Genomic DNA, 27,689 nt, shown 5'->3' with positions numbered 1-27,689 from the left:
TTGATGAAGGAGTGTAAGTGGATGCATGCAAAGGGCTGCACCTCATATGCATCTACTTGTATGTCTGTGTGTCTGTGCGCAGCTGAAGTCACTCAATGTTTTCACACTTCAAGGAGAGGACAGAGCATCTGTCTGGGTTGGGCATCATTCTGCGTCTGCAGCTTTTCACTGACACACATTTCTTAGGTTTTTTGCGGTTGAGGGGAAATGGGGCCACACTCTGTGGTGACATGCATTGCAGAGCTACAGGATGACTCCAACACTAAGCAGAGGAGGACACAAACAAAATGGAGTCTGGAAACACAGCCGATTAGGTATCAATGCACAAAAACAGAAAGAGGAGATGAAAAACAGATGGCAAATAATATTAAAGAGCCTATTCATTCAAATTACAAGTGTATGTATGTCTAGTGGTATGAAGCCATGCCAGTATTTTTGGTTTTATCCATCCAGGTTTTGACATAATATCCGTCCCCACCCCAATACAGTGGATGGTTGCTGACAGCACTGAAAATTATATTTGTAATAATTCAACAGTAAGAAACAGTGTCACTGTTACTGTGGATACTGTGAACAGTTTTCATTAACACTATTGTACTTTCATGGACATTGTGGTGAACTAACTCTCCGCTCAACTTAATCTGCTACTGTATGTATACGTAAATGATTACCACATCCATTTTGGGACATTAGCATAATTAGTTTAAAACAAGACCATCACAACCACCATTAGAAGAAGCCTCACCAGCCTCCATGTACTCTGCATTTTACATAGAGTGGCAGTGGGTCAGATTTCATAGGGAATCTGTTGCATTGCTTCTTGTCACCATGAAATTGTTTATTTCTCTAGTACTCTCTGCACTTTTTGAATTCAACCTTTCCACTTGCCTAGTTACAGGATTCTCATCTCCCTCCCTCCACCTCAACCCTCTTGATTACCTACCTGTCTCCTGTATCCCTCAGTTTCTCTAACCCCTCATCCAAAAACCAAACATGGGACTTTGTTCCACTCGTGTGCTTGTGACAAGCTGCCTTGGATACAGCGGCGCTGATGTGGTGTTTTTCCATTGTGAATCACACACCCACACATACTTAGAAACACAGATTCCCTGAAGGCTTGGATGGGCGAGAAGCTCATTAGTGACCTTCTTTCTCCAGGTTAGGTTTAGACAGGCTCTTTCTGACTGTGTGTGTATCGTTGTGGAAAAGTTTTGAGGCTCAAGTCCCACCCACAGACCACACTGAGACTGAGAGGTTGGTGTCATTTTACACTACATGATATATTGTTTCAGTGTCTGGCACTAGTTGTCACACTGCAATAACACCAGTGGCAAATCAAATCCAGTATGGTACACTATAAAACCATTTTAATGCTGGACAGAAAATGAAAACTAGAAAGTCTATTTTCGTTCACAACTAGTCTTGAAGAACAACTGTGTTGTGTATCTGATAAATAACATAATTTATCCTGATTTAATTACATCTTACTTTGTGGTTTTGCATGAACCTAAACAGCGAATGAGCAATCACAGGTGCTCTGCTGACAGTGGCTTGCAACTGTTGATGTAACATGAGGCAACACATGACTAATTATTACATTTGTCAGATTCTGTGGATGTTGGAACAAAATTGTGAGTGTTTGTACATCCCAGGATATGGCATTTAAAACTGCCACTAGTTGTGGGGAGTAATTGGACACACACACACACACACACACACACACACACACACACACACACACACACACACACAGGCCCAAGGTTAATTATAAAGGGAGAAACCCCCTTTGATGTCCCTCAGCCCAGGACCTGTGCTGTTATGCTAATGAGGGCTCATTTAGAAAGATAAAATGTTTAATATTTTCACCTTTATCCCGACTGAGAATAATGGAATTTCATGGACACATCTAACTTTTTTTTTATTGAATATTCAGTTCCAACTACAGTGACAATATGTTAATTGCAGTTAAACCCATATTGCCCAGACGACGGCAGATGTTTGAGATGTACCAGCGCCTCAGGTTCTTACCGGTGTTTGAGTGGACACAAACGTAATCATTATTATCTGATCAGGTTTTATGGTCAGGTTAAGTTACACTGATGACACTTAGGCAGCTGTTGCAAAACCGACGCGGTTGTTGGTGCGGTCATAGACGGAGTAGTACTCTCTGAGGAACACGTCTCCAAAGATCCAAGAGGGCTCGCCGTCACGAGGGGGCAGGTAGGTGGGCGTGATGCCCACTACGCAGTCATTGTATCCATGCTGGTTTTGTGGGAGGTGGAGAATGGAAATTTGAATCATTGCATGTACACCGTTAAAATAAAATTAAAAAAAAAAAACAAAAACATGGATATACGTGAACACAGACAGAACAAAGATATATGCTTGTGCTAAGCAGTAACTTACCTGGCTGATGTAAGCAGAAGGAGGCAGAGGGAAGGAAACGCCACTGATAACAAAGGTGAGAGTAGGCAGGTTGTTGACTTGGCTGCAGTCCACCGTATACTGGAGATCAAGACAACAAAGAGATGCTGTTTGAGAGGTTTAATGCTTAGGTTTGTATTGGGACTCTCACCTCCTCTGTTCATAATGACTTTTAAATGGTGCAGCTTGTGGACAGAGGAAGAAAAGTGAGGGATAATAATTGTGGCTTATTCTCTGATTGTTTCACCTTTTGCAAAAGTCTTTCTGTCCACCTGCCTGTGTCTGTTTGTCTTACCATTCCATACTGGCTCTGCTGGGCTCCAATTTCCTGCATGAGGTCACCCAGAAATTGGCCTGGGGCTGTCAGTGTGGAGGTTCCAGTGTCCACAATGGACTGGCAGCCCCGAGAGCACCAGCCAGTCTCTTGACCATTGATCTGGAATCTATGGGGCAAAACACGAACCAAAAGGTTTTATTTTTTGGTTTTTTGTTGCACTCATATCAGGACACAAAATACTCATTTATAATCAGGAGATCATTTGACAATTTATGTTTGCAATATGTTGAAAAGCACAGACCCTTGAACGCCGATCTGCCAGTAGGTCTCAGAGGTGACAGGGGTCCAGTAGATCTGTCCCCGGAACAAGTTTTCATCCACTCCTCCAAAAGAGAGCACACTGCCCTGCTGTCCTCCCCTAAAGCAGACAATCAAAACTTAGCTGCAAGCTCTACAAGTTGAGAGAATTTGTTTAGTGCCAGTAGTGTGGATACATTACAGTAAAAGCTTTAGTTTTACTAAATAAAGTCTTGCGTCAGTGTTACCTAGACAGGTAGAAAGCAAATATGTTGGTACCCAGCAGGTTTTGAGACATCATGTTATCCATGACAGGGGTCTCTCCACCAGCTGAGATTGCGGGGTAGGACAGGCCCAGGATGCCGTCAAACTTGGCCACAACGAAGTTCTGTCCAGGCTCGTCTGTGCTCAGTCCAACTTCCTGGTTATTGATCACGATCCCGCCAACCTACAGGTCCAAAACCAACCAATATGATGACACATTCAAAGTATAGCCTGTTGGAGATAAGTATAACTGTAAACAGTAATGTCAATAAATGAATGGGGTAGACCTTATCCATAGACCATATCATAACAATTATTCTTCTATTGCTACATCATTGAAATATTAACACTGCCTTGAGTTCCCTGTGTATAAAAATCCATATATTTTCTGGTCCTTTCACTAATTCAACACTTAATACACAGGAAACAGAAAACCACTGCACTGATCTTTGTGTGTTGACGCTTTCCAGCATGATGCAGCTCTGACCACACTTTAGTCAGGGATGTTTTTTGCTGTGAGGCAACACATATTGAGGTGATATTGAAAATGCCTGCTCTCTGGTAATACTCTCAGTACTCTCAGTACCTATGACTCAGTCTAGTCTAGTCTGCTAAAAGTGAATGAAAAAGGTGACAACTCAAATACTAGTAGTGTTTTGTTGGACAGGTGAGGCTACTTGTTTGTTTGGTGGGTTTGACTCACATTGACGGTGTCGTATCCAAAGACTCCATACAGGCTTCCAGCTCCGTACGGCAGATAGAAGGACTGGCGAGTGCCACTGAAGGTGGAAGACTGCTGGGGGTTGAACTTTTTGTGTGTGTCTGTAAATGGCACAGATCTGGATTATCTCTGCAGCCTTTTCCATAAACATGTCCTTTTGAGCCTTTTGACATACTGATCGTTCACTTGATGATAGAATTCATGAGCTGAATTTCAACTAACGCAGTCGCTGATGCTTCCCTAAGACCGAAAATACTAAGTGGCACGCCTGCAATTACACAAAAAATTTAAATCCCATGTGTGTACGCTATTTAATCTCTTGGAAACAAGATGACAAACTGAAAGCTCTGTATGCTTTGCCTATATCAGCTGTAAGTCCTCTGGAGAAGTTCTTCACACGCATTGTGCTCTGAAGAGAGTGACATGAGGGGTTTTTGTTGTGTAAAGCCTGTTGGTTTGTACTCACCGCAGGCCTGAGTGTTACAGTAGATGGAGTTTACCCACAGGTTGGAAGAGCCGGTGTCAAACAGCACCTCGAAGGACTGGGGGGGTGTCCCAATGGTGATGGCTCCATAGTAGGTGGTCTGGGCAACACGTTGGTTGGGAGTTGAAAAAAGAGAGGAACAGAATGAAAGAGCAAAAATCTCAGTTAATAGCTTCATGAAAATTGTGTGTATGTTAAAGTGGTGCTAAGGATCTCTTACATCAGCGTAGTTGTTGATGTACATGTAGGCAGAGCCAGCGAACTCATTGGGCTGGTACTTGAGAGCTGGATCCTGGTAAGGCAGTTCGATCCCTTTCTCTCTCAGGACCTCGCGCATAGACTTGTGCTTCCGCAGAGGGATCCTGAGGAAGGAGGAAGCAAAACCTTCCACTTTTAGTCACTTTTCCTTAAAGTCAAAATTGTTTCACGCTAGAATTAAGAAAAGGTCGTTTCCTTACCTGACAAGTCCCTCTGCGAGCACCACACAGACCAGAACAGCAACAAGACACTTCATGATCCCTCCTGCATACACAGCTCTCCTGGATGGATACAACTCAGCTTGGATCTGAACAGGGTTTATATACACCTGTTTGGTCCCATATCAGCCAGACTGTTATCAAAATTTCAGTCATATCAGCTCAGACAGGGTGACCCTTATAGAATTTTCTCTTTGAATCCATAGTTCATTTGTACAGCTAACATTCAATGCTCCACAAACACACCAGAAAACCTCCTAATTAAACATATTATACAACAAAGATATACTAAGATGTTATGCAATTGGGTATATCCAATGGAATAATCCAGTGGTGACAATGAATAATTCATGTTTATTTAAATTTGGCACTTTAAGTACATTTCTTAAATCTTATATGACCATAAATAAAAGCACCATAGACAAATGTTGCTTGTTATAAATGAATTCAGTTAAAATGAATTGGTTGCATTTTTCAAATGAAAAATCTCACATAAAGTATCATAAATGTGTCTGTCTTTTTTCCTTGTCTAGTTAGAACTTTCTGTTGCTTTCCCAAAAATTGTCTGCAAGCTGTTCTAAATCCTCAAGACATCACTTTTACCACAGTAGTACAATTTGACCTGATTAGATAAAGCATATACTGTATATCAACAGCAAGGTCAAGCTTAATAGTTTGGGGGCAACTGTAATTTTTTGCAAATGGAAAATGAATGTGTTATATCTAGACTTCAGTATCAGCAGCACCTTAACCACACAATTTTATCAAAACCTTTTGTGCTGTTCAACTTATCATAACTTTTAATACTGTTTTCATTTGATACCTTTTTCCTTATCATTGTTAAATTAAAGACTGGATGTTTTCAGTCCTTGTTTTTAAAAAATCATACAATCAAAGTTTCATAACATAAGGACATGCAGCAGTAGATTTTTGCTCATTTTGTTTTCTGTGATTTGAGCTATATAATCAAAGTCCGACTACTGCAGATGATATACACTTTATATAACTTGAATTGAAAACCACTCTGTTACCCTCTAATATCTCCTTCATGATGACCTTTTTCCTGTATCTTCTCTCAGTAGCACTGTGTTGTTCCTTAAAGTAGACCAGTAGCTTTGGGATGCTCTGATTACTGTGACGTTTTCACAGTTTCTTTCACTATTAGATGCATCAGCACATCCTTATTTGCTCCATGGGAGCAATGACTTTGTGTAGAAAGGACCCCTATATGAACATGTGATGTAAGCTTGCATCCATACGTAATATGTGGAGTGTCCTTTTCTTAGTGGGAAAGCTGCAATGCAGCATTTCCTTCAACACATTGCAAGCTAACTGCTGTAGAACTGAGAGCCTACTGAAACTAATGGGGCAAAGGAGAGACAGAGCATGATTAAGAAAACTTGCAATGCCGTGGCTCATTACAGAGACATATACACTTCTCTGCTGTTGTGTGCTGATGCTGTAAATGGAAGTTGAGAAACTCTGGTGTAGGGATGTCACGATACCAGAATTTTGGTAGTAGGTAACAATACCATTGAAATGCCATGATTGTCAATACCAAACTCCACACCACAGCAAACAACTTAAAACAACAAAGAGTCTGCTAACACACATGCGCGTGTGCGTGCATACACACCTCCATATAATCAGTATGCAAGCAGCAGTTTGAAAGCTCAGTGACTGAACAGTTATTAGTGGTCACTATGTTAGCCTAAACGAGCTAACGTTAGCCATTGTGTGTGTCTTCAAGGAGAGGACAGAGCATCTGTCTGGGTTGGGCATCATTCTGCGTCTGCAGCTTTTCACTGACACACATTTCTTAGGTTTTTTGCGGTTGAGGGGAAATGGGGCCACACTCTGTGGTGACATGCATTGCAGAGCTACAGGATGACTCCAACACTAAGCAGAGGAGGACACAAACAAAATGGAGTCTGGAAACACAGCCGATTAGGTATCAATGCACGAAAACAGAAAGAGGAGATGAAAACAGATGGCAAATAATATTAAAGAGCCTATTCATTCAAATTACAAGTGTATGTATGTCTAGTGGTATGAAGCCATGCCAGTATTTTTGGTTTTATCCATCCAGGTTTTGACATAATATCCGTCCCCACTCCAATACAGTGGATGGTTGCTGACAGCACTGAAAATTATATTTGTAATAATTCAACAGTAAGAAACAGTGTCACTGTTACTGTGGATACTGTGAACAGTTTTCATTAACACTATTGTACTTTCATGGACATTGTGGTGAACTAACTCTCCGCTCAACTTAATCTGCTACTGTATGTATACGTAAATGATTACCACATCCATTTTGGGACATTAGTATAATTAGTTTAAAACAAGACCATCACAAACACCATTAGAAGAAGCCTCACCAGCCTCCATGTACTCTGCATTTTACATAGAGTGGCAGTGGGTCAGATTTCATAGGGAATCTGTTGCATTGCTTCTTGTCACCATGAAATTGTTTATTTCTCTAGTACTCTCTGCACTTTTTGAATTCAACCTTTCCACTTGCCTAGTTACAGGATTCTCATCTCCCTCCCTCCACCTCAACCCTCTTGATTACCTACCTGTCTCCTGTATCCCTCAGTTTCTCTAACCCCTCATCCAAAAACCAAACATGGGACTTTGTTCCACTCGTGTGCTTGTGACAAGCTGCCTTGGATACAGCGGCGCTGATGTGGTGTTTTTCCATTGTGAATCACACACCCACACATACTTAGAAACACAGATTCCCTGAAGGCTTGGATGGGCGAGAAGCTCATTAGTGACCTTCTTTCTCCAGGTTAGGTTTAGACAGGCTCTTTCTGACTGTGTGTGTATCGTTGTGGAAAAGTTTTGAGGCTCAAGTCCCACCCACAGACCACACTGAGACTGAGAGGTTGGTGTCATTTTACACTACATGATATATTGTTTCAGTGTCTGGCACTAGTTGTCACACTGCAACAAAACCAGTGGCGAATCAAATCCAGTATGGTACACTATAAAACCATTTTAATGCTGGACAGAAAATGAAAACTAGAAAGTCTATTTTTGTTCACAACTAGTCTTGAAGAACAACTGTGTTGTGTATCTGATAAATAACATAATTTATCCTGATTTAATTACATCTTACTTTGTGGTTTTGCATGAACCTAAACAGCGAATGAGCAATCACAGGTGCTCTGCTGACAGTGGCTTGCAACTGTTGATGTAACATGAGGCAACACATGACTAATTATTACATTTGTCAGATTCTGTGGATGTTGGAACAAAATTGTGAGTGTTTGTACATCCCAGGATATGGCATTTAAAACTGCCACTACTTGTGGGGGGTAATTGGACACACACACACACACACACACACACACACACACACACAGGCCCAAGGTTAATTATAAAGGGAGAAACCCCCTTTGATGTCCCTCAGCCCAGGACCTGTGCTGTTATGCTAATGAGGGCTCATTTAGAAAGATAAAATGTTAAAGCACTTGCAGTAAGTATTTTCACCTTTATCCCGACTGAGAATAATGGAATTTCATGGACACATCTAACTTTTTTTTTATTGAATATACAGTTCCAACTACAGTAGTTCGTCAGTATTTAATAGACATGTATAACAATATTTTTTTACTGTAAATTGACAGTGACAATATGTTAATTGCAGTTAAACCCATATTGCCCAGACGACGGCAGATGTTTGAGATGTACCAGCGCCTCAGGTTCTTACCGGTGTTTGAGTGGACACAAACGTAATCATTATTATCTGATCAGGTTTATGGTCAGGTTAGGTTACACTGATGACACTTAGGCAGCTGTTGCAAAACCGACGCGGTTGTTGGTGCGGTCATAGACGGAGTAGTACTCTCTGAGGAACACGTCTCCAAAGATCCAAACCGGCTCGCCTTCACGAGGGGCCAGGTTGGTGGGCGTGATGCCCACTACGCAGTCATTGTATCCATGCTGGTTTTGTGGGAGGTGGAGAATGGAAATTTGAATCATTGCATGTACACAGTTAAAATAAAAAAATAAAAAAGAACAAAAACATGGATTTGCATGAACACAGACAGAACACAGATATATGCTTGTGCTAAGCAGTAACTTACATGGATGATGTAAGCAGAAGGAGGCAGAGGGAAGGAAACGCCACTGATAACAAAGGTGAGAGTAGGCAGGTTGTTGACTTGGCTGCAGTCCACCGTATACTGGAGATCAAGACCACAAAGAGATGCTGTTTGAGAGGTTTAATGCTTAGGTTTGTATTGGGACTCTCACCTCCTCTGCTCATAATGACTTTTAAATGGTGCAGCTTGTGGACAGAGGAAGAAAAGTGAGGGATAATAATTGTGGCTTACTCTCTGATTGTTTCACCTTTTGCAAAAGTCTGTCTGTCCACCTGCATGTCTGTCCATTTGTCTTACCATTCCATACTGGCTCTGCTGGGCTCCAATTTCCTGCATGAGGTCACCCAGAAGGTTTCCTGGGGCTGTCAGTGTGGAGGTTCCAGTGTCCACAACGGACTGGCAGCCCTGAGAGCACCAGCCAGTCTCGTGACCATCGATCTGGAATCTATGGGGCAAAACACGAACCACAAGTTTTTGGGGTTTTTTTGTTTTTTTCTTGCTCTCATATCAGGACACAAAATACTCATTTATAATCAGGAGATCATTTGACAAATTATGTTTGCAATATGTTGAAAAGCACAGACCCTTGAATGCCGATCTGCCAGAAGGTCTCAGAGGTGACAGGGGTCCAGTGGATCTGTCCCTGGAACAAGCTGTTGTCCACTCCTCCAAAAGAGAGCTCACTGCCCTGCTGTCCTCCCCTAAAGCAGACAATCAAAACTTAGCTGCAAGCTCTACAAGTTGAGAGAATTTGTTTAGTGCCAGTAGTGTGGATACATTACAGTAACAGCTTTAGTTTTATAAAAGTCTTGCGTCAGTGTTACCTAGACAGGTAGAAAGCAAATATGTTGGTGCTCAGCAGGTTTTGAGACATCATGTTGTCCATGACAGGGGTCTGTCCACCAGCTGAGATTGCGGGGTAGGACAGGCCCAGGATGCCGTTAAACTTGACCACAGCGAAGGTCTGTCCAGGCTCGTCTGTGCTCAGTCCAACCTCCTGGTTATTGATCACGATCCCGCCAACCTACAGGTCCAAAACCAACCAATATGATGACACATTCAAAGTATAGCCTGTTGGAGATAAGTATAACTGTAAACAGTAATGTCAATAAATGAATGGGGTAGACCTTATCCATAGACCATATCATAACAATTATTCTTCTATTGCTACATCATTGAAATATTAACACTGCCTTGAGTTCCCTGTGTATAAAAATCCATATATTTTCTGGTCCTTTCACTAATTCAACACTTAATACACAGGAAACAGAAAACCACTGCACTGATCTTTGTGTTTTGACGCTTTCCAGCATGATGCAGCTCTGACCACACTTTAGTCAGGGATGTTTTTTGCTGTGAGGCAACACATATTGAGGTGATATTGAAAATGCCTGCTCTCTGGTAATACTCTCAGTACTCTCAGTACCTATGACTCAGTCTAGTCTAGTCTGCTAAAAGTGAATGAAAAAGGTGACAACTCAAATACTAGTAGTGTTTTGTTGGACAGGTGAGGCTACTTGTTTGTTTGGTGGGTTTGACTCACATTGACGGTGTCGTATCCAAAGACTCCATACAGGCTTCCAGCTCCGTACGGCAGAAAGAAGGACTGACGAGTGCCACTGAAGGTGGAAGACTGCTGGGGGTTGAACTTTTTGTGTGTGTCTGTAAATGGCACAGATCTGGATTATCTCTGCAGCCTTTTCCATAAACATGTCCTTTTGAGCCTTTTGACATACTGATCGTTCACTTGATGATAGAATTCATGAGCTGAATTTTAACGAATGCAGTCGCTGATGCTTCCCTAAGACCAAAAATACTAAGTGGCACGCCTGTAATTACACTAAAAATCTAAATCCCATGTGTGTACGCTATTTAATCTCTTGGAAACAAGCTGACAAACTGAAAGCTCTGTATGCTTTGCCTATATCAGCTGTAAGTCCTCTGGAGAAGTTCTTCACACGCAGTGTGCTCTGAAAAGAGTGACATGAGGGATTTTTGTTGTGTAAAGCCTGTTGGTTTGTACTCACCGCAGGCCTGAGTGTTACAGTAGATGGAGTTTACCCACAGGTTGGAAGAGCCGGTGTCAAACAGCACCTCGAAAGACTGGGGGGGTGTCCCAATGGTGATGGCTCCATAGTAGGTGGTCTGGGCAACACGTTGGTTGGGAGTTGAAAAAAGAGAGGAACAGAACGAAAGAGCAAAATCATCAGTTAATAGCTTCATGAAAATTGTGTGTATGTTAAAGTGGTGCTAAGGATCTCTTACATCAGCGTAGTTGTTGATGTACATGTAGGCAGAGCCAGCGAACTCATTGGGATGGTACTTGAGAGCTGGATCCTGGTAAGGCAGTTCGATCCCTTTCTCTCTCAGGACCTCGCGCATAGACTTGTGCTTCCGCAGAGGGATCCTGAGGAAGGAGGAAGCAAAACCTTCCACTTTTAGTCACTTTTCCTTAAAGTCAAAATTGTTTCATGCTAGAATTAAGAAAAGGTTGTTTCCTTACCTGACAAGTCCCTCTGCGAGCACCACACAGACCAGAACAGCAACAAGACACTTCATGATCCCTCCTGCATACACAGCTCTCCTGGATGGATACAACTCAGCTTGGATCTGAACAGGGTTTATATACACCTGTTTGGTCCCATATCAGCCAGACTGTTATCAAAATTTCAGTCATATCAGCTCAGACAGCGTGACCCTTATAGAATTTTTTCTTTGAATCCATAGTTCATTTGTACAGCTAACATTCAATGCTCCACAAACACACCAGAAAACCTCCTAATTAAACATATTATATAACAAAGATATACTATGATGTTATGCAATTGGGTATATCCAATGGAATAATCCAGTGGTGACAATGAATAATTCATGTTTATTTAAATTTGGCACTTTAAGTACATTTCTTAAATCTTATATGACCATAAAAGCACCATAGACAAATGTTGCTTGTTATACATGAATTCAGTCAAAATGAATTGGTTGCATTTTTCAAATGAAAAATCTCACATGAAGTATCATAAATGTGTCTGTCTTTTTTCCTTGTCTAGTTAGAACTTTCTGTTGCTTTCCCAAAAATTGTCTGCAAGCTGTTGTAAATCCTCAAGACGTCACTTTTACCACAGTAGTACAATTTGACCTGATTAGATAAAGCATATACTGTATATCAACAGCAATGTCAAGCTTAATAGTTTGGGGGCAACTGTAATATTTTGCAAAAGGAAAATTAATGTGTTATATCTAGGCTTTAATATCAGCAGCACCTTAACCACACAATTTTATCAAAACCTTTTGTGCTGTTCAACTTATCATAACTTTTAATACTGTTTTCATTTGATACCTTTTTCCTTATCACTGATAAAATAAAGACTGGATGTTTTCAGTCCTTGTTTTTAAAAAATCATACAATCAAAGTTTCATAACATAAGGACATGCAGCAGTAGATTTTTGCTCATTTTGTTTTCTGTGATTTGAGCTATATAATCAAAGTCCGACTACTGCAGATGATATACACTTTATATAACTTGAATTGAAAACCACTCTGTTACCCTCTAATATCTCCTTCATGATTACCCTTTTCCTGTATCTTCTCTCAGTAGCACTGTGTTGTACCTTAAAGTAGACCAGTAGCTTTGGGATGCTCTGATTACTGTGACGTTTTCATAGTTTCTTTCACTATTAGATGCATCAGCACATCCTTACTTGCTCCATGGGAGCAATGACTTTGTGTAGAAAGGACCCCTATATGAACATGTGATGTAAGCTTGCATCCATACGTAATATGTGGAGTGTCCTTTTCTTAGTGGGAAAGCTGCAATGCAGCATTTCCTTCAACACATTGCAAGCTAACTGCTGTAGAACTGAGAGCCTACTGAAACTAATGGGGCAAAGGAGAGACAGAGCATGATTAAGAAAACTTGCAATGCCGTGGCTCATTACAGAGACATATACACTTCTCTGATGTTGTGTGCTGATGCTGTAAATGGAAGTTGAGAAACTCTGGTGTAGGGATGTCACGATACCAGAATTTTGGTAGTAGGTAACAATACCATTGAAATGCCATGATTGTCAATACCAAACTCCACACCACAGCAAACAACTTAAAACAACAAAGAGTCTGCTAACACACATGCGCGTGTGCGTGCGTACACACCTCCATATAATCAGTATGCAAGCAGCAGTTTGAAAGCTCAGTGACTGAACAGTTATTAGTGGTCACTATGTTAGCCTAAACGAGCTAACGTTAGCCATTGTGTGTGTCTTCAAGGAGAGGACAGAGCATCTGTCTGGGTTGGGCATCATTCTGCGTCTGCAGCTTTTCACTGACACACATTTCTTAGGTTTTTTGCGGTTGAGGGGAAATGGGGCCACACTCTGTGGTGACATGCATTGCAGAGCTACAGGATGACTCCAACACTAAGCAGAGGAGGACACAAACAAAATGGAGTCTGGAAACACAGCCGATTAGGTATCAATGCACGAAAACAGAAAGAGGAGATGAAAACAGATGGCAAATAATATTAAAGAGCCTATTCATTCAAATTACAAGTGTATGTATGTCTAGTGGTATGAAGCCATGCCAGTATTTTTGGTTTTATCCATCCAGGTTTTGACATAATATCCGTCCCCACCCCAATACAGTGGATGGTTGCTGACAGCACTGAAAATTATATTTGTAATAATTCAACAGTAAGAAACAGTGTCACTGTTACTGTGGATACTGTGAACAGTTTTCATTAACACTATTGTACTTTCATGGACATTGTGGTGAACTAACTCTCCGCTCAACTTAATCTGCTACTGTATGTATATGTAAATGATTACCACATCCATTTTGGGACATTAGTATAATTAGTTTAAAACAAGACCATCACAAACACCATTAGAAGAAGCCTCACCAGCCTCCATGTACTCTGCATTTTACATAGAGTGGCAGTGGGTCAGATTTCATAGGGAATCTGTTGCATTGCTTCTTGTCACCATGAAATTGTTTATTTCTCTAGTACTCTCTGCACTTTTTGAATTCAACCTTTCCACTTGCCTAGTTACAGGATTCTCATCTCCCTCCCTCCACCTCAACCCTCTTGATTACCTACCTGTCTCCTGTATCCCTCAGTTTCTCTAACCCCTCATCCAAAAACCAAACATGGGACTTTGTTCCACTCGTGTGCTTGTGACAAGCTGCCTTGGATACAGCGGCGCTGATGTGGTGTTTTTCCATTGTGAATCACACACCCACACATACTTAGAAACACAGATTCCCTGAAGGCTTGGATGGGCGAGAAGCTCATTAGTGACCTTCTTTCTCCAGGTTAGGTTTAGACAGGCTCTTTCTGACTGTGTGTGTATCGTTGTGGAAAAGTTTTGAGGCTCAAGTCCCACCCACAGACCACACTGAGACTGAGAGGTTGGTGTCATTTTACACTACATGATATATTGTTTCACAGTGTCTGGCACTAGTTGTCACACTGCAATAACACCAGTGGCAAATCAAATCCAGTATGGTACACTATAAAACCATTTTAATTCTGGACAGAAAATGAAAACTAGAAAGTCTATTTTTGTTCACAACTAGTCTTGAAGAACAACTGTGTTGTGTATCTGATAAATAACATAATTTATCCTGATTTAATTACATCTTACTTTGTGGTTTTGCATGAACCTAAACAGCGAATGAGCAATCACAGGTGCTCTGCTGACAGTGGCTTGCAACTGTTGATGTAACATGAGGCAACACATGACTAATTATTACATTTGTCAGATTCTGTGGATGTTGGAACAAAATTGTGAGTGTTTGTACATCCCAGGATATGGCATTTAAAACTGCCACTAGTTGTGGGGAGTAATTGGACGGACACAAACACACACACACACACACACACACACACACACACACACACAGGCCCAAGGTTAATTATAAAGGGAAAAACCCCCTTTGATGTCCCTCAGCCCAGGACCTGTGCTGTTATGCTAATGAGGGCTCATTTAGAAAGATAAAATGTTAAAGCACTTGCAGTAATTATTTTCACCTTTATCCCGACTGAGAATAATGGAATTTCATGGACACATCTAACTTTTTTTTTTTATTGAATATACAGTTCCAACTACAGTAGTTCGTCAGTATTTAATAGACATGTATAACAATATTTGTTTACTGTAAATTTACAGTGACAATATGTTAATTGCAGTTAAACCCATATTGCCCAGACGACGGCAGATGTTTGAGATGTACCAGCGCCTCAGGTTCTTACCGGTGTTTGAGTGGACACAAACGTAATCATTATTATCTGATCAGGTTTTATGGTCAGGTTAGGTTACACTGATGACACTTAGGCAGCTGTTGCAAAGCCGACGCGGTTGTTGGTGCGGTCATAGACGGAGTAGTACTCTCTGAGGAACACGTCTCCAAAGATCCACAAGGGCTCGCCATCACGAGAGGGCAGGCCGGTGGGCGTGATGCCCACTACGCAGTCATTGTTTCCATGCTGGTTTTGTGGGAGGTGGAGAATGGAAATTTGAATCATTGCATGTACACAGTTAAAATAAAAAAATAAAAAAGAACAAAAACATGGATTTGCATGAACACAGACAGAACACAGATATATGCTTGTGCTAAGCAGTAACTTACCTGGCTGATGTAAGCAGAAGGAGGCAGAGGGAAGGAAACGCCACTGATAACAAAGGTGAGAGTAGGCAGGTTGTTGACTTGGCTGCAGTCCACCGTATACTGGAGATCAAGACCACAAAGAGATGCTGTTTGAGAGGTTTAATGCTTAGGTTTGTATTGGGACTCTCACCTCCTCTGTTCATAATGACTTTTAAATGATGCAGCTTGTGGACAGAGGAAGAAAAGTGAGGGATAATAATTGTGGCTTATTCTCTGATTGTTTCACCTTTTGCAAAAGTCTTTCTGTCCACCTGCCTATGTCTGTTTGTCTTACCATTCCATACTGGCTCTGCTGGGCTCCAATTTCCTGCATGAGGTAACCCAGAAATTGGTCTGGGACTGTCAGTGTGGAGGTTCCAGTGTCCACAATGGACTGGCAGCCCCGAGAGCACCAGCCAGTCTCTTGACCATTGATCTGGAATCTATGGGGCAAAACACAAACCACAAGTTTGTTTTTTTTTGTTTTTTTCTTGCACTCATATCAGGACACAAAATACTCATTTATAATCAGGAGATCATTTGACAAATTATGTTTGCAATATGTTGAAAAGCACAGACCCTTGAACACCGATCTGCCAGAAGGTCTCAGAGGTGACAGGGGTCCAGTGGATCTGTCCCCGGAACAAGTTTTCGTCCAATCCTCCGAAAGAGAACACACTGCCCTGCTGTCCTCCCCTAAAGCAGACAATCAAAACTTAGCTGCAAGCTCTACAAGTTGAGAGAATTTGTTTAGTGCCAGTAGTGTGGATACATTACAGTAACAGCTTTAGTTTTACTAAATAAAAGTCTTGCATCAGTGTTACCTAGACAGGTAGAAAGCAAATATGTTGGTGCCCAGCAGGTTTTGAGACATTATGTTGTCCATGACAGGTGTCTGTCCACCAGCTGAGATTGCGGGGTAGGACAGGCCCAGGATGCCGTCAAACTTGACCACAGCGAAGGTCTGTCCAGGCTCGTCTGTGCTCAGTCCAACCTCCTGGTTATTGATCACGATCCCGCCAACCTACAGGTCCAAAACCAACCAATATGATGACACATTCAAAGTATAGCCTGTTGGAGATAAGTATAACTGTAAACAGTAATGTCAATAAATGAATGGGGTAGACCTTATCCATAGACCATATCATAACAATTATTCTTCTATTGCTACATCATTGAAATATTAACACTGCCTTGAGTTCCCTGTGTATAAAAATCCATATATTTTCTGGTCCTTTCACTAATTCAACACTTAATACACAGGAAACAGAAAACCACTGCACTGATCTTTGTGTGTTGACGCTTTCCAGCATGATGCAGCTCTGACCACACTTTAGTCAGGGATGTTTTTTGCTGTGAGGCAACACATATTGAGGTGATATTGAAAATGCCTGCTCTCTGGTAATACTCTCAGTACTCTCAGTACCTATGACTCAGTCTAGTCTAGTCTGCTAAAAGTGAATGAAAAAGGTGACAACTCAAATACTAGTAGTGTTTTGTTGGACAGGTGAGGCTACTTGTTTGTTTGGTGGGTTTGACTCACATTGATGGTGTCGTATCCAAAGACTCCATACAGGCTTCCAGCTCCGTACGGTAGATAGACGGACTGGCGAGTGCCACTGAAGGTGGAAGACTGCTGGGGGTTGAACTTTTTGTGTGTGTCTGTAAATGGCACAGATCTGGATTATCTCTGCAGCCTTTTCCATAAACATGTCCTTTTGAGCCTTTTGACATACTGATCGTTCATTTGATGATAGAATTCATGAGCTGAATTTTAACTAATGCAGTCGCTGATGCTTCCCTAAGACCAAAAATACTAAGTGGCACGCCTGTAATTACACTAAAAATCTAAATCCCATGTGTGTACGCTATTTAATCTCTTGGAAACAAGCTGACAAACTGAAAGCTCTGTATGCTTTGCCTATATCAGCTGTAAGTCCTCTGGAGAAGTTCTTCACACGCAGTGTGCTCTGAAGAGAGTGACATGAGGGATTTTTGTTGTGTAAAGCCTGTTGGTTTGTACTCACCGCAGGCCTGAGTGTTACAGTAGATGGAGTTTACCCACAGGTTGGAAGAGCCGGTGTCAAACAGCACCTCGAAAGACTGGGGGGGTGTCCCAATGGTGATGGCTCCATAGTAGGTGGTCTGGGCAACACGTTGGTTGGGAGTTGAAAAAAGAGAGGAACAGAATGAAAGAGCAAAATCATCAGTTAATAGCTTCATGAAAATTGTGTGTATGTTAAAGTGGTGTTAAGGATCTCTTACATCAGCGTAGTTGTTGATGTACATGTAGGCAGAGCCAGCGAACTCATTGGGCTGGTACTTGAGAGCTGGATCCTGGTAAGGCAGTTCGATCCCTTTCTCTCTTAGGACCTCGCGCATTGACTTGTGCTTCCGCAGAGGGATCCTGAGGAAGGAGGAAGCAAAACCTTCCACTTTTAGTCACTTTTCCTTAAAGTCAAAATTGTTTCACGCTAGAATTAAGAAAAGGTCGTTTCCTTACCTGACAAGTCCCTCTGCGAGCACCACACAGACCAGAACAGCAACAAGACACTTCATGATCCCTCCTGCATACACAGCTCTCCTGGATGGATACAACTCAGCTTGGATCTGAACAGGGTTTATATACACCTGTTTGGTCCCATATCAGCCAGACTGTTATCAAAATTTCAGTCATATCAGCTCAGACAGCGTGACCCTTATAGAATTTTTTCTTTGAATCCATAGTTAATTTGTACAGCTAACATTCAATGCTCCACAAACACACCAGAAAACCTCCTAATTAAACATATTATACAACAAAGATATACTAAGATGTTATGCAATTGGGTATATCCAATGGAATAATCCAGTGGTGACAATGAATAATTCATGTTTATTTAAATTTGGCACTTTAAGTACATTTCTTAAATCTTATATGACCATAAAAGCACCATAGATAAATGTTGCTTGTTATACATGAATTCAGTCAAAATGAATTGGTTGCATTTTTCAAATGAAAAATCTCACATGAAGTATCATAAATGTGTCTGTCTTTTTTCCTTGTCTAGTTAGAACTTTCTGTTGCTTTCCCAAAAATTGTCTGCAAGCTGTTGTAAATCCTCAAGACGTCACTTTTACCACAGTAGTACAATTTGACCTGATTAGATAAAGCATATACTGTATATCAACAGCAATGTCAAGCTTAATAGTTTGGGGGCAACTGTAATTTTTTGCAAATGGAAAATTAATGTGTTATATCTAGGCTTCAGTATCAGCAGCACCTTAACCACACAATTTTATGAAAACCTTTTGTGCTGTTCAACTTATCATAACTTTTAATACTGTTTTCATTTGATACCTTTTTCCTTATCATTGTTAAATTAAAGACTGGATGTTTTCAGTCCTTGTTTTTAAAAAATCATACAATCAAAGTTTCATAACATAAGGACATGCAGCAGTAGATTTTTGCTTATTTTGTTTTCTGTGATTTGAGCTATATAATCAAAGTCTGACTATTGCAGATGATATACACTTTATATAACTTGAATTGAAAACCACTCTGTTACCCTCTAATATCTCCTTCATGATTACCTTTTTCCTGTATCTTCTCTCAGTAGCACTGTGTTGTACCTTAAAGTAGACCAGTAGCTTTGGGATGCTCTGATTACTGTGACGTTTTCATAGTTTCTTTCACTATTAGATGCATCAGCACATCCTTATTTGCTCCATGGGAGCAATGACTTTGTGTAGAAAGGACCCCTATATGAACATGTGATGTAAGCTTGCATCCATACGTAATATGTGGAGTGTCCTTTTCTTAGTGGGAAAGCTGCAATGCAGCATTTCCTTCAACACATTGCAAGCTAACTGCTGTAGAACTGAGAGCCTACTGAAACTAATGGGGCAAAGGAGAGACAGAGCATGATTAAGAAAACTTGCAATGCCGTGGCTCATTACAGAGACATATACACTTCTCTGCTGTTGTGTGCTGATGCTGTAAATGGAAGTTGAGAAACTCTGGTGTAGGGATGTCACGATACCAGAATTTTGGTAGTAGGTACCAATACCATTGAAATGCCATGATTGTCAATACCAAACTCCACACCACAGCAAACAACTTAAAACAACAAAGAGTCTGCTAACACACATGCACGTGTGCGTGCGTACACACCTCTATATAATCAGCATGCAAGCAGCAGTTTGAAAGGTCAGTGACTGAACAGTTATTAGTGGTCACTATGTTAGCCTAAACGAGCTAACGTTAGCCATTGTGTGTGTCCTTGTTACAACAATTGTCAGCCCTCGCAATTCACAAACAATAACAGAAACACTTCAGGACATGACCACTAGATGACATGTTGTTAATGTAAAGTTAACAACTCCTGATCCAACGCTTGCATCGTCGCTTTTCGTTGTCTATAACTTGTCCCCGATGATCCACTCATGTGCAAAATGTGTCCATACACCAATCATGGTGTTGCTGCACCTGCACTTGCTGCTGTCATTCCACCTGTCGTTGTTGTTGTTCCTTGTGCCTGCCTTCTCAGGGTCAGACTAGGACACTTGTTAGTCTGACATGAAATGCGAGTTATTATACTGCTCTTGTCAGTCCTAGAAGAACCATATCTGTAGTACTTACTACATCCATGGTACCATCAGTTTATGACGGTACTCTAGAAAAACAGGTACCGTCACATTTTCAGAATTTTGGCATCGACTTATTACTGAAGTATCCGTTCTCGTGACATCCCTGCTCTGGTGTAAGAGGAAACAGCCAATAATTCACTTCCAACTCTGTTCATAACATCCACAGTACTTACATATATATGATAAAATTCAGCTAACCTAATCTGAAATATTGCCATTTAATTTCAGTACTTATGTGTTGCTGTTTTTATTCAGCTCCACTGACGTGTCACACCTTGTTAGCATGGTTTGGTATAAGGGAAGAGAAGACAGAAGATGTGGGTGTTTGCGTGGCTGCCTGTGTCCTGCATATGAGACTGAGACCCAGATAGAGTTTGACGGGCTATGAGTTAGAGCAGGTTTCCCTTAGAACAAGGCTCAGTGTGTGGGCATGAATCAATGAGAAATTCCCCTCTGGAGCGTTCACTGATGAAACAGCCATATTGCAGATACCAGTGTTCTTTTTTTCATGACATGTCTTAATATACTATCTCTCATGTTTTTCCAGGCCTGCCCACGACATCAGCCTGGAGGAGTTTGATGATGAAGATCTCTCTGAAATTACAGATGACTGTGGGATTGGACTCAACTATGACTCTGATCCATATGAGAAGGTGAGGTTCTTTGTTTTTATGTTGTTCCATTTATTGATATTTTACCCATTTGTTGACTTATATCTCCAGTATGTAAACACTTACACATATAGTATCAATTGCATCATGTAAAGTAGTTATAAGTGTAAAACAGAGAAAGTCTTTTGTTTGCTAAATATTATGGATAATGATTCCAGAGGGGCCATCTGTTTGTTGTTGCTCTTCTGCAGTTTCTATTGGTGACAACTTTCAGTATCATAGTTGATTAATAGCAGCATGAGTAGACAAATGGTAAGTGCAATGACAAGAAAAATATGAATATGAGAAAGAAAGAGAGAGTCTGGCCCTGTTTTTATAGCTGTTTAGTGTTGAGAACTGCTCATTTGCATATGGATATCTTATATAACCTCTGTCGCTTCAGATTTTTATCTTCAGGCTACCTAGCCTACCAGCATTGCAGTTTTAAGAGGCCATAAGCGTCGTATTATAATACCAGGGGCAAGATGAGGAACAGGCATGACTATTTTTAAGTGAAAGACTTCTGAAGTAATCTCCATGTACTCAGATTATAACCAAACATCATACATACTGGACCTGAGCAAACAGGATACATTCACCAAACTTCTCCACGTATAATATGAATTCTAAGTAGCACTTCCATTAAGCCTCATATTCATGTGACTGTGTTATGAAGTATATGCAAATAATTGAGTCATTAGCTATATCAGCCCACATGTCTGACCAGCTTAGACCTTAATTACACAGTTTCTAAGAACTATTGTGTCATCCCCTTCTCTCTCTCTGTCTTTCTCTCTCTCTCTCTTTCTCTCTGTCTCTCCTTCCTGTTGGATGTAAATGTTTTATGCTGGTGGCGTGGAGCCACAGCTGCAGCAGAGGGTGGGTGACCCAGTGCAGTTTGCTGCTATGCAGAGACAACCTCCTTCCCTCCCTCCGTCTTTCCCTCCCTCCCTCCCTCCCTCCCTCCCATATGTCTTCCCTTCCCTCCCTCTCTATGCAGAGTGTTGCTCGGAGACAGAGCTCAGATTCCCTCCTCTCCTGTTCTCTGCCACCTCTCCACTCCCGCTCCAGTAATGCTTTCCTCCCCTGACTTTCTCTCTTCTGCTCCTCACTGCTGAAGTGATTTAGCTCAGGGATGGTTGGTTCTGAGGTTTAAGCTCTCGATATAAATCTGTGCTAGATATTTTTGCTTCCTCCACTTTAATCCACCAACAAAACACATTATGGATAACCAGCAAAGCCCTTCTGTAACAAAGCTGGGTTTTGCATAGCATGTGAGGAGACCTCCAGAGAGAGAAAGACTTTAGAGAGTGTTTTTTTTTTTATCATGCCAGAGAGGTCATACAGTAGTAAACCATGCATCAGTGCCCTCTTTCTCCTCTCTACCTGCCACATGCGGTCAAACACGCACATCAGACACACATCAACAGGGGCCCTGACTGCTTACTTCACAAACAACAGAGTGTCGGTCCTTGTTATGTTACATCATTGCCCAGAGGAAGTAATGTTGCTGACATGGGATGGATAGGACACACACCCAGTTGCCCTCTTAGTATGTGCAGAGGAGACAGAGAATTTCACGTGGAGGGTATTTCGCATGGTGTTTGATTTTGCTTGCATCAGTAGGGTGTGTGACATTTGTCAGCTCATCAGCAGCAGCAGCAGTCCCTCCCTCGTGCACTGCACTCTGCTGATGAAGAGAGAAGCTTTTGGTTTTCATGTCAGTATGATTTGGTCATATCGGGCAGCATGTCTTTGATGTTTTGGAGGAACAGCCAATCTAAACAGTGAGATTATCCTCTGGCCCCAATCCCCAGCTCTGATTAATTCTAATTCGTTATGGGGTTCAGGTCTTAATCTGCAAAACCCTTTAGATCAGAACTTAGCCTTTATGACGGCAGGACACACATACATGTGAACAAAATCAAATAGACACGCACAAGATGCCTTCAGATAGCTTATTCTGTCATCTGCAGCTGATGGCAGGTAATTAAAGATCGTTCATGGGGTTGTTATCAATGACTGATTTTTTGTCTCTGAGGAAATGGTCATTTTTTGCCAAATGACTAAATGCTTTAGCAGTTCTGGCTCAGGCTATCCTTTCCTACTATCTGTGATGTCACTGGTGACAGCGTGTTTTCACACGTGTGATTTGTTTTTTTGTTTTTGCTTGGCCTTTCATTTTTTTTAATCCAGCATATAAACATAAGCAGGGACAACACAACAGAGGGAGTCCCTCCCTTTTTTGTCTCTCTGAGTCTCTCGCTCACACACACAAACACAAACACACACACACACACACACACACACACACACACACACACACACACACACACACACACACACACACACACACACACACACACACACACCCTGCTGCTTCTGCCTCTGATTCTTCTGTCTCTCCAGACCCCTGATTGAATACCATGAGCACATGCATAATTCAGTGTGTGACAGAGCAATGGTGTCTGTCTCCGCTGTGGCATTACTCCGAGTTTAAAATGTGGAAATGTACAGAAACTCTGATAGATGGAGGCCATCACTCACTGGGTGGTCTCCATTATTGGGAGACAATCATTCCAGCATAAAGCTAACCCACATTACAAGCTATATTTGGTAAATCAGGTTTAGGTGGTACATGCACCCAAACACAGACACACTTTCTATCTATCATTGTACAAACAAAATAAATGTAGAGATGTTTTGCATAGTTACTTCCTCCCTTTCCTATGTATATTTATCAATCAAGATGTGAGCTAAATGCAAAAACTGTAGATGTCGTAAATCTACGATGAGTTTGCGGGTGTATATAGAGCCCATCGATGCAGCGGTGAATGGTTTAATGCACTGAATAGACAACCTCCCAAATACAAAAAGGAAAAGGCATTGGGGGTCAGACAACTCCAGCACTTCTGCACTAATTGGGCAGCGTCATGGTCAGTCAACAGCTGTATACTAGTCAGCGAGATTGCTTGGCATCACTTTCTTTTTTATTTTCCGCTGACCCCACTGCCTGTTAGATCTTAAAACACCACTTAATTCTCAGCCTCCACTTCTCTTCTCCAAGATTTATGAGTCCCTGGCATCTTCTTCATTCACAAGGCCGTGCAGCCAGCACTCGCTTGAGGATTGTGTCCTCAGTTTCTCTGATCTGTCCAGTGCTGCCTCTGTCAGCTGGTCAGCTCATTAAGCAAGATGGCCCCGCAGTTCAACCCAAAGCCTCTGCTCTCTCCACTGCTGAGGGCGGTGCTGTGTAGTGGAGCTGCCTCTTCTCATGTGCAGCAGTCAGTAGGTATAGAATTAGCCATGCTGAACAAGCTAATTAGAGATGAAAAAGCCGCTCTGCCTTCATCTTTTTTTTTTTTTGTCACAGTGATATCTCTTTTCTAACCGATCAGCATGCACAGACACGGCCCTATCGAGCTGATGTTGAAGAGCAGAAAGGACTTTATAAATGAGCTTTTTAAAAGACGTACAAGGGGGTCTCTAACTGTGGACTGGTGCAGTTTTTTATGGGTTTGGGTGTGTCTGTGTATGATACATGGAATACCATTTACCTTTAGACTAATTTAATTTACATTGAATACATTTGTGATCTCTGATGCTTGTGAGCCTGTAAGAGGGTTAAGTTCATTTACAGCACCTCCCCTGCCAGCAGTAGAGCATGCTTGCATAAGTCCGCTGGGTGACAGAGGAGAGACAGTCACAGGGCTGGATGTCCTTGGGAACTGGAGACCGTGGGGATCGATTCTCGCCAACACACAACTCTTATTTATAGTTCTCTCTCTTTCTTGAAGCCTGCTCGCTTGCCTGTCAGTTGGATGTCTCCTGACAGTGCAGATTATTCTCCCAGGCAGATGTGGCTTTTTCACAACCCCATTGATGGATCCCTGGATTTTTACACTGTAATGGAGTTATATGTCACATACCCCCAGTGATGGATTGTAATGGGTTAGTGTGGGGAAACCGCACTGTGAATCTTGACAGTTGGTTGTGAGAACTGAGAATTCATATCTATTTACAAATAATTGTCTGTTGTGTCTGTTGCACTGATGCACCAATTCAAAACATTTCTTGTCAGCTAAATCACGGGAAAAAATAGATATGTTAATTAGTTATAAGTCTGCATATTCATGCATACTCTCTGGGTAATAGATTGAGTGTTGATTTCTGTTGCTGTGGCATAAAGTGGATGCGCCAGGCGTCAGCAGAATTGTGTGTGGTGGATGAGTGAGAGGGTCAGCTTTGATTCGGCCATTAAAAAGACTGCACTGAAACGCCAAGAAACTGCAGCGCTGTTCAAACTACAAACCAGAATAATCAATCCTATTGTTTGCATTGTCAAATAAAGTCAAAGTAGGGGAGAAATGATCAGAAAAAAAAAAACGTGATGGTGAACACAGAGTCTGTCTATGAAAATGACGATGTACCAGCTTTATCAACATTTTATTTATTTATTTATCAAGCACAAACAACACTCAACTCTTCAGGTTCATCGTGGAGAGATAATGTTGGTGTGATGTTACTTTGGTCTCCTCATAGTGGAGCCTCAGTAGGGTTAAAGGCAGGTGAGAGACCTTCAATACTGTTGGGGCAATTATAACATTAAAACATTATCAGAAAGTGTAGTTAAATCAAACATTTCACCCCCCAGCTATGTGAGCAATTGTGTGCGGCCACAGACTGAGCAAGAGTTGATCTATTTCCTCTTCTTCAGTATTTAGTATTTTAGTATTTACTTTAACATTGTGAGGTGTGTGTCAATAATCCACTGTACTTTGTAAACCCCCGCATCAACATACCTTGTGTCTGGCAAACGTAAAGGATACACGGCAACACACACGTTTATGGAGGTGTGGTCTATTAAACCTCAAAATCATTTAATGCACCACTTTCCAGTAAACCATCTGAAACCTGAGAGATGTTGGATTGATCCACTCTCATTTTATTCTTCTCAGTCTAACCTACACACACACACACACATACACACACACGTATTCATGGCTTCACACACACACAATACCTGAGAATGCATTAAGAACATATCAGCAAAGTGTACTGTGGCTGTTAACGTTGAGTTGCCCAATACAGTGTTTTGATGTGTGTATATGTGTGTGTTTGTCTGTATTTTACAAACGCCCTCTGTGTAATCAAAGAACACTGTGCTGCATGCTGTCCATCTGTGCTCGCCTCGTTCTTTTCATCTCTCAGACAGGCTTGTTCTTGGCAAAACTATTAAATGAAAAAGGAAGTAGTACACTGTGGAAGGTAGCCGTTTTTTTCCCTCTGTGTTTGCTCGCTACATAATAGTTTCCCTTCTGCTGTCAGAACAGCAGACGCTTTGATTAGTGCATTTATCATCTGAAATGTGCTGAGTGTGTGTAAACATAGAGCATTCTTTACTTTAGCACATCACTAACGCTGTCTTTCTTTTCTGGGGTCAGGATTCCCTCATTCTGGAGAAGAGTGACATGCACCACCCAGTCTGCTCCTTCCAGGATGACTTCCAAGAGTTTGAGATGATTGACGACGAAGATGAAGATGACGAGGAGGAAGAGGAAGAGGACGAAGAGGTCGACCCTGATGCGCCCCCATCCCCTTCTGCCTCCCCTCCTCTCTCCCCTACTCTTGCTACTCTAAAGAGCAGACCCACCACACTGAACCTCACCACTGCTGTGTCGCAGGTAACACTTATTATGCATAGTGTTTAGTCTTCATAACAGTTATGTACAAGCTTGTTAAAATGCCCTCCTCTCTCCTCTTATTAGGATTCTCTGAACAACAACAGCAGTCTGTCCCCAAAGAAGGGAAGCTGGCAGGACTCCTTACGCAACCCTGCCTCACAAGGTGAGTACATGTCTAGCTATCTAGAATAAATTAGGTGTGGACAGTGAATATGTTTTCATTTCCATTTGTATTCATTTGTGTGTCCGCTACACATGGTGCAGATTTTATTTTGGTTAATATTCAAACATTTTGAGTACAGCAACAGAATTAATTTATTTATCTGGACAACTCTGAGGTCAGTGAGGGATTTCCTGATTGTATTAACCCCCAGAAACTCTGTGGCTTGATGACATTGATTGACTTAAGTGAGGCACCAAATTCACAATTAAGTATAGATTACAATTAATATAAATAATAATTTTTATGAAATTGCCAATTTCTCAAAACACCAAATCAGATATAACAGCATTTAAAATTTCTTGAAACATGTTTCACCTTAAGGCTTTTCACTTGTGGAGTAATTGTCCCACACGGGCCATTTATTGTTGCCTTCAACTAAAGCTCAGTTATTATAAATTATCATTTACAATATCTACTCTACCTCCAGGCCGTCTGTCTCCAACCCACTCATGTCTGGAGGATGGTAGCCATGTGACAGGCCAGTGTCCAGCCTCTCCAGTTTCCCAGGCACCAGGGTCTCAGAGCAAAGGTATTCCACCAAAACAGGCAGGGGAGGGTGGGAACCCCCAGTCCCCTCACAGGCCCCTCCTCTGCGACATGGAGGGCAACAGGCGAGAGAGGCCCGAATACGGTAACAAGAAGGCCAGCCCAGCAAGCTTAGGGCTCATTCCATTAACATCGGTGTCGTGTTGTGAAATGAAGTGATGTGATGTGAATTTGACTTGTTGAGTGATATAAAAGTTCAGCAAAACCTCATCGTGTTGATTCTTACAAAGCAGTTTGTACCAGGGAATCAAAGTAG

The 27,689-nt window shown here is 41.6% G+C and overlaps 4 protein-coding genes across 6 annotated transcripts in view; 1 reads left to right on the top strand and 3 right to left on the bottom strand.

Moving 5' to 3' along the window:
- Positions 1 to 27,689, top strand: part of mapk8ip2 (mitogen-activated protein kinase 8 interacting protein 2) — a 42,228-nt gene that overhangs the window by 5,636 nt on the left and 8,903 nt on the right. The window contains exons 2-5 of one of the 3 annotated variants that reach the window (XM_056386763.1): positions 20,878 to 20,983; positions 26,425 to 26,664; positions 26,749 to 26,827; positions 27,315 to 27,416. In XM_056386763.1, the coding sequence (XP_056242738.1) occupies positions 20,878 to 20,983; positions 26,425 to 26,664; positions 26,749 to 26,827; positions 27,315 to 27,416 (527 nt within the window). Of the gene's footprint in view, positions 1 to 20,877; positions 20,984 to 26,424; positions 26,665 to 26,748; positions 26,828 to 27,314; positions 27,519 to 27,689 lie in introns of all 3 variants that reach the window. The other 2 variants (XM_056386762.1, XM_056386764.1) reach the window with 2 other exon arrangements.
- LOC130175996 (gastricsin-like) lies at positions 1,902 to 5,079 on the bottom strand. The gene is made up of 9 exons (XM_056386775.1): positions 4,926 to 5,079; positions 4,688 to 4,829; positions 4,450 to 4,567; positions 3,966 to 4,084; positions 3,247 to 3,446; positions 3,003 to 3,119; positions 2,720 to 2,867; positions 2,407 to 2,505; positions 1,902 to 2,262 (listed from the first exon to the last, which is right to left on the bottom strand). The coding sequence occupies exons 1-9, from the start codon at positions 4,979 to 4,981 to the stop codon at positions 2,107 to 2,109; spliced, it is 1,155 nt and encodes a 384-aa protein (XP_056242750.1). The 5' UTR covers positions 4,982 to 5,079; the 3' UTR covers positions 1,902 to 2,106.
- On the bottom strand, positions 8,477 to 11,710 carry LOC130175998 (gastricsin-like). The gene is made up of 9 exons (XM_056386776.1): positions 11,559 to 11,710; positions 11,321 to 11,462; positions 11,083 to 11,200; positions 10,599 to 10,717; positions 9,880 to 10,079; positions 9,640 to 9,756; positions 9,353 to 9,500; positions 9,038 to 9,136; positions 8,477 to 8,894 (listed from the first exon to the last, which is right to left on the bottom strand). The coding sequence occupies exons 1-9, from the start codon at positions 11,612 to 11,614 to the stop codon at positions 8,739 to 8,741; spliced, it is 1,155 nt and encodes a 384-aa protein (XP_056242751.1). The 5' UTR covers positions 11,615 to 11,710; the 3' UTR covers positions 8,477 to 8,738.
- On the bottom strand, positions 15,120 to 18,336 carry LOC130175999 (gastricsin-like). The gene is made up of 9 exons (XM_056386777.1): positions 18,205 to 18,336; positions 17,967 to 18,108; positions 17,729 to 17,846; positions 17,245 to 17,363; positions 16,526 to 16,725; positions 16,281 to 16,397; positions 15,997 to 16,144; positions 15,684 to 15,782; positions 15,120 to 15,540 (listed from the first exon to the last, which is right to left on the bottom strand). The coding sequence occupies exons 1-9, from the start codon at positions 18,258 to 18,260 to the stop codon at positions 15,385 to 15,387; spliced, it is 1,155 nt and encodes a 384-aa protein (XP_056242752.1). The 5' UTR covers positions 18,261 to 18,336; the 3' UTR covers positions 15,120 to 15,384.

This window comes from Seriola aureovittata, chromosome 10, assembly GCF_021018895.1.
Source record: "Seriola aureovittata isolate HTS-2021-v1 ecotype China chromosome 10, ASM2101889v1, whole genome shotgun sequence".
Taxonomy (NCBI): domain Eukaryota; kingdom Metazoa; phylum Chordata; class Actinopteri; order Carangiformes; family Carangidae; genus Seriola; species Seriola aureovittata.
The sequence above is the reverse complement of the archived record's forward strand: the minus strand, read 5'-3'. Positions and strand labels throughout refer to the sequence as shown.